Source organism: Vicia villosa, unplaced genomic scaffold, assembly GCF_029867415.1.
Source record: "Vicia villosa cultivar HV-30 ecotype Madison, WI unplaced genomic scaffold, Vvil1.0 ctg.000417F_1_1_3, whole genome shotgun sequence".
Classification (NCBI taxonomy): Eukaryota; Viridiplantae; Streptophyta; class Magnoliopsida; order Fabales; family Fabaceae; genus Vicia; species Vicia villosa.
In genome coordinates, this window is record NW_026705195.1 from 216,762 (window position 1) to 221,393 (window position 4,632).

The 4,632-nt window shown below is 37.7% G+C and overlaps 1 protein-coding gene across 1 annotated transcript; it reads left to right on the plus strand.

Annotated features, from left to right (window-relative positions):
* Nucleotides 1-3,294: 3,294 nt before the first annotated feature.
* On the plus strand, nucleotides 3,295-4,170 carry LOC131627973 (uncharacterized). Its single transcript, XM_058898829.1, has 2 exons — nucleotides 3,295-3,604; nucleotides 3,752-4,170. Exons 1-2 carry the CDS (start codon nucleotides 3,295-3,297, stop codon nucleotides 4,168-4,170), a joined length of 729 nt encoding a protein of 242 aa, XP_058754812.1.
* Nucleotides 4,171-4,632: the final 462 nt, after the last annotated feature.

Below are 4,632 nucleotides of genomic sequence, written 5' to 3' on the forward strand. Positions count from 1 at the left end.
GAAAGAATATAATAAAAAGGTTTGAGCATTGCAAGGCAATTAGGGGCAATTACCTTAAACTCAGATGATAGGTCTCTTTTTAGCCTTTCAGAATGAAAGGGTTTATCCTTGCCATAAGAGGGCAGGAAGCCTTTCGTTTGGAGGTTGAAGGGTCATCGAAGCATCCTTTGCCATAAGACTGTCCCATGCCATAGAAGGGCAGGTAGTCTGAGGCAAGGATCAGAATAAGCCATTTTCGTAGGCAGCCAGAGGATACCTCAGCCTTTTTTCGTAGGCAACATCCGAGGGTCGAGGTCATTTGTGTATCGAAGGCAGCATCATTAGGGTCGTGACCTTTTTATCGAGGCAACATGGCTGAGGTATCCTCGAATTCGAGGGACGAGGCTTATTCTGCAAAAACACAAAGGCAACAGGCAACAGGCAACAGAGAGGGTTACCCAAAAAGCGTGCGTGTGTGCACCAATCATGTGATTCAATTCAGAGTTATTCTAATTCAGATTATATTATCTTGTAATTAGGTGATTCTAATTCAATTCAGAGTTGCACTCCCTAAATTACTAACCACGCAGTACATAATAATATAAAGCAATAAAGGGGGCAGGAAATTGTAACCAGTGGATCCCTTATCAGGGTTTGATACAAGTAATAATAAAACAGAGAAAATATTAAGACAAGGTTCAGGGTTACCAGTAACGTAGCTTTGATAATTGATAAACCTGACAAGAAAGAAGAAACAGAAAATTGAAGGTGAGTGCATAATCGGCTCGAGGGCAGACTTCATTAATTAAGAAAAATAAAATAATGAATTAGAGGTAAAACAGAGAGAATGTACTTAGCTTTGGTGTTTGCCTGACAGGGTTGAGGGCAAGGGTTTGTCAGAAACATTGACTCTGATCATTAGAACAGACAAGGAAACGGACAAGGCATGAGTGTATTATTAATTCGAAGATAATCAGAGTTAACGTAAATAAAATGAAAGAAAAATAAATTAATAATGAATAAATAGGGAATACTTAGCTTCGATTCGAATTTGATCTGATATGGTTGTTAGGCGCCTTTAGGATTGACCCTGAACAGTTAACCCTGAAAAGGACACGGGAAAATGATAGCTTTAGTGTAGGGTGTGATCCTCGTAAACCCTGATTAGGGCACAAGTTAACCATGGTTAATAGAACAGATAAACGTTAAATTAATTAAGTATTTGTTTTCAACCTAATTAATTAAATCGACAAAGTGCGGTTTCGATTAAATGTTCTAACCCTAATATTTATTTTAATCAAATAATACTAACTCAATTAAATAGTTAAAATAACCACTTATTTATTCTATTTAAGGTAAACCACTAATATAAAAAATAAAAGTTTAATTTTCATTAAGTGGAAAAAAGGTCTTATTATTAGGTAAAAAGACTTTTGAAAGAAAAAAGAAAAGAATTTAGTTAAAAACTAAATCAAATAAATAAAGGAAACAAAAAAACGTAAAGAGGAAAAAACTTAGCTGGCGCTGGATCTGGTGTGCACGCCTCCTGGGGATCCATGATGGACCGGCGCCTTGTGTCCGTTGGATGGAGAGGCGCTGTGATCTGAGGGTTGCAATCCAATGGTGCACCATAGTCTTGTATGCGCTGGAGACACAGGATCTATAAACAACAATTGGTAAAAATAAACATGTAGTGCCTGGGGATCGAACTCAGACCCCCTTGATTCCATTAAGGCGCTAGGCCATCTGTGCCATTGAAGCTAATTGTCAAACTGACACAAACGAAATATCATAAATAAAATAAGAAGGAACTCCTGGGAACGCGCGCGCAGGCTGGGCAATTTTGAATTGAACCAATGAGACGTTGACACTGCATCGTCTTCTCCATCAGCCTGTTGTTTTAGACTCCATCTTCTACCTACGGACGGCTACTGTAGCGATAAGTCCTGCAACTCACAAAACTTGCAATACACAATATAAATCAAAGGTGAAAGCATGGATCGACTATAATTTCTCATCTGAACCCAATGGCATCAATTTTTACGCCTAATTTTGCCTATTTAACGAAGCCCTAAATCAAGGTTTGAAAACCTAACAATGGAACCGTGTCAAATCTGCATCCAAACTATAATTAAACAATCCAGAAACCACATAGGCATTGAGGCGAACTCAAACAAATAATCAAAACGTGCTAAAAATGTAAGAATTATGCGATTTAGCTCATGCTTAAAGTGAACAAACCGTAGCAATTTGCGAACAATTATGAGCGTCTCAGCCTCAGATGATGATCGAAAATTATCCAGTGATGCTTTAGGGATGAGTTTTAATCTTTTAAACGCCTTGAATCGAGCTACCAATGTCAAAACGATTTTGATTTTTTTTGGTACTTTTATGAACTCGGTTAGGGTTCCTTGTGGCCGAATTCCTCCTCCAACCTTATGAATGCCTTCTGCACTTTATAGTCCAGAGTATTAGGTCAACAAAACTTAATCGAATCCTACTAAATCCATGATTGGGATCTTGATTGGAATCAATATCAAAAACTTCTAAAAGTGACTCCAATTTCCTCTTCATCCGTGTGCATGATCTGCCATTCATCTTTGTGTTCTCGTGGGCCCCCAATATGGCATGAATCCAAGTCTTTAATCTTTAATCCTTGCACCATTCTTTTATATCTTGATTTGTCTTATTTAAATTTTAATTGAATAATAATCCAAATAAATATAAATTAATTCCCAAAAATATGAGAATGGTGTTTTGATTTGTGGTCACGGATATCTTTGGATTGACTAAGCATAACTTATAAAAATTATTTCACTTAAATGTGATTTTATATGATTTAATTTGAATTTAAATAAAAATCAAACATAAATAATATAAAATCATGAAATAAATTTTATATGACTAATGGGCTCCTTATAGGTTTGAAATTTGGCATGAGGATTATTTGAATCATATGATAGACCATGGAATCCACTTAAGGCATCAGAAGTTGATTTCTCTTTGAAAAAATCAAAACCCTGGTTTGAGGGTTGTTGTTTAGGAGAGTGTGTTTTGGAGCTTTGTCTTTTGTTTTGATTTTATGTATGGAAAATAACATGGGCAAATTTTGGGGTATGACAGCAAGGTTGGAATCCTTTGGCGAAACCCAATTCTCTTGTGGCTAGAATCTTCAAAGCGGGGTATTTTCCCCATTCCTCTTATTTTGATTCTAAGATTGGTAACAATCCGAGTTTTGTTTGACGGAGTTTGTGGAAAGCTAAGGATGTTCTTAAGCTTGGTAGTAGGTGGAGCATAGGATAAGGGAGTGGCATTATGGTTATGAATAACCCGTGGCTCCGTGAGAAAGATAATTGGTGGGTGCGTGGTCCACAAGTACAAGGTGTGCATGATCTTTATGTTAAAGATCTCTTCCTCCCTGAAGTCAAACAATGGGATGTGGGTAAGGTGAATTTTCTTTTTGACCGTGTGGAGGATGAAGCTATTCTTAGAGTTTCCTTAGTGGAGGAGGTTGTGGAGGACATGTTGGTTTGGCAAGAGGAGCGGAATGGTGAGTATAGTGTGAAATCGAGATATAAACTTTGGAGAGGTGTGCAAAGTAACATCCGACACTATGGTAGTGAGGGTAATTGGAAGAATCTATGGAACATATCAACGCCTTCGAGATCTAAGCATTTGTTATGGCGGATTTGTTGGGGTTGCCTTCCGACTCGATCTAAATTACTACAACATCATGTTTAATGCCCATCTTTATGTCCTTGGTGTGAACTAGAAGATGAAGATGAGTGGCACGTCTTTTTCGGTTGCGTTTCTACTTCTCAAAGTTGGCGGGCAGCATGTTTGTCATCTATAATCTATCCTCGAATACAAACATTTTATGATGCTAAGTCCCTAATTTTTGACGTGTGTAGTCGAGAGGATCGTAGGGATGCCGGTAAATTTGATGTGTTGCTTGAGTCCTTTTGGAGAAGCAGGAATGATGTGCTTTGGCAAGATGATCGAGAAGATGCTATAAGAATTGGTTTACAAGCCTATCACAACTGGTATGATTGGTTTTTAGCTAGAAATGAGCATAATGTGTGCGCAACCAGTAATAATTCAGTTGATTGGATTCCGCCTATGATTGATCAGGTGAAGTGTAATGTTGATGCAGGTTTTAATAATGTTGGTGGTACTACAAATAGAGGGTGATGTTTTCTGGATCACTTAGGGAGATTTATCAGAGCTGGTGTAGCTTGGGATGTGGGTCTTTTTTAGGTCTTTGAAGCCGAAGCCATCGCTTTGAAGGAAGCAATCCAGGATGCTATCTCCCTTCACTTCTCTCATGTTACCTTTGAAAGTGATTGTCAGTTTGTGGTCAATTCTATTCAATCTAAACATGTAGGTACCTCTGAATTTAGTTTTATCATTAATTCTATCCATAACGTTTTATGTTTATTTCCGAACTTTGAGGTAAAGTTCATTAAGCGCCAAGCAAATTCGGTTGCCCATAAGTTAGCTAAGGCGGCCAATTCTTGGTCTAGGCGTAGTTTCCTTAATATGATACCTCCCTGTATTGTTCCTTGTTTGATGAACGAAAGATGTTAAGTTTGTTCTTATCAAAAAAATTTCTATTAAAACCTCTTCATAAAGCGTGTGTTTTAGCGCAAAATT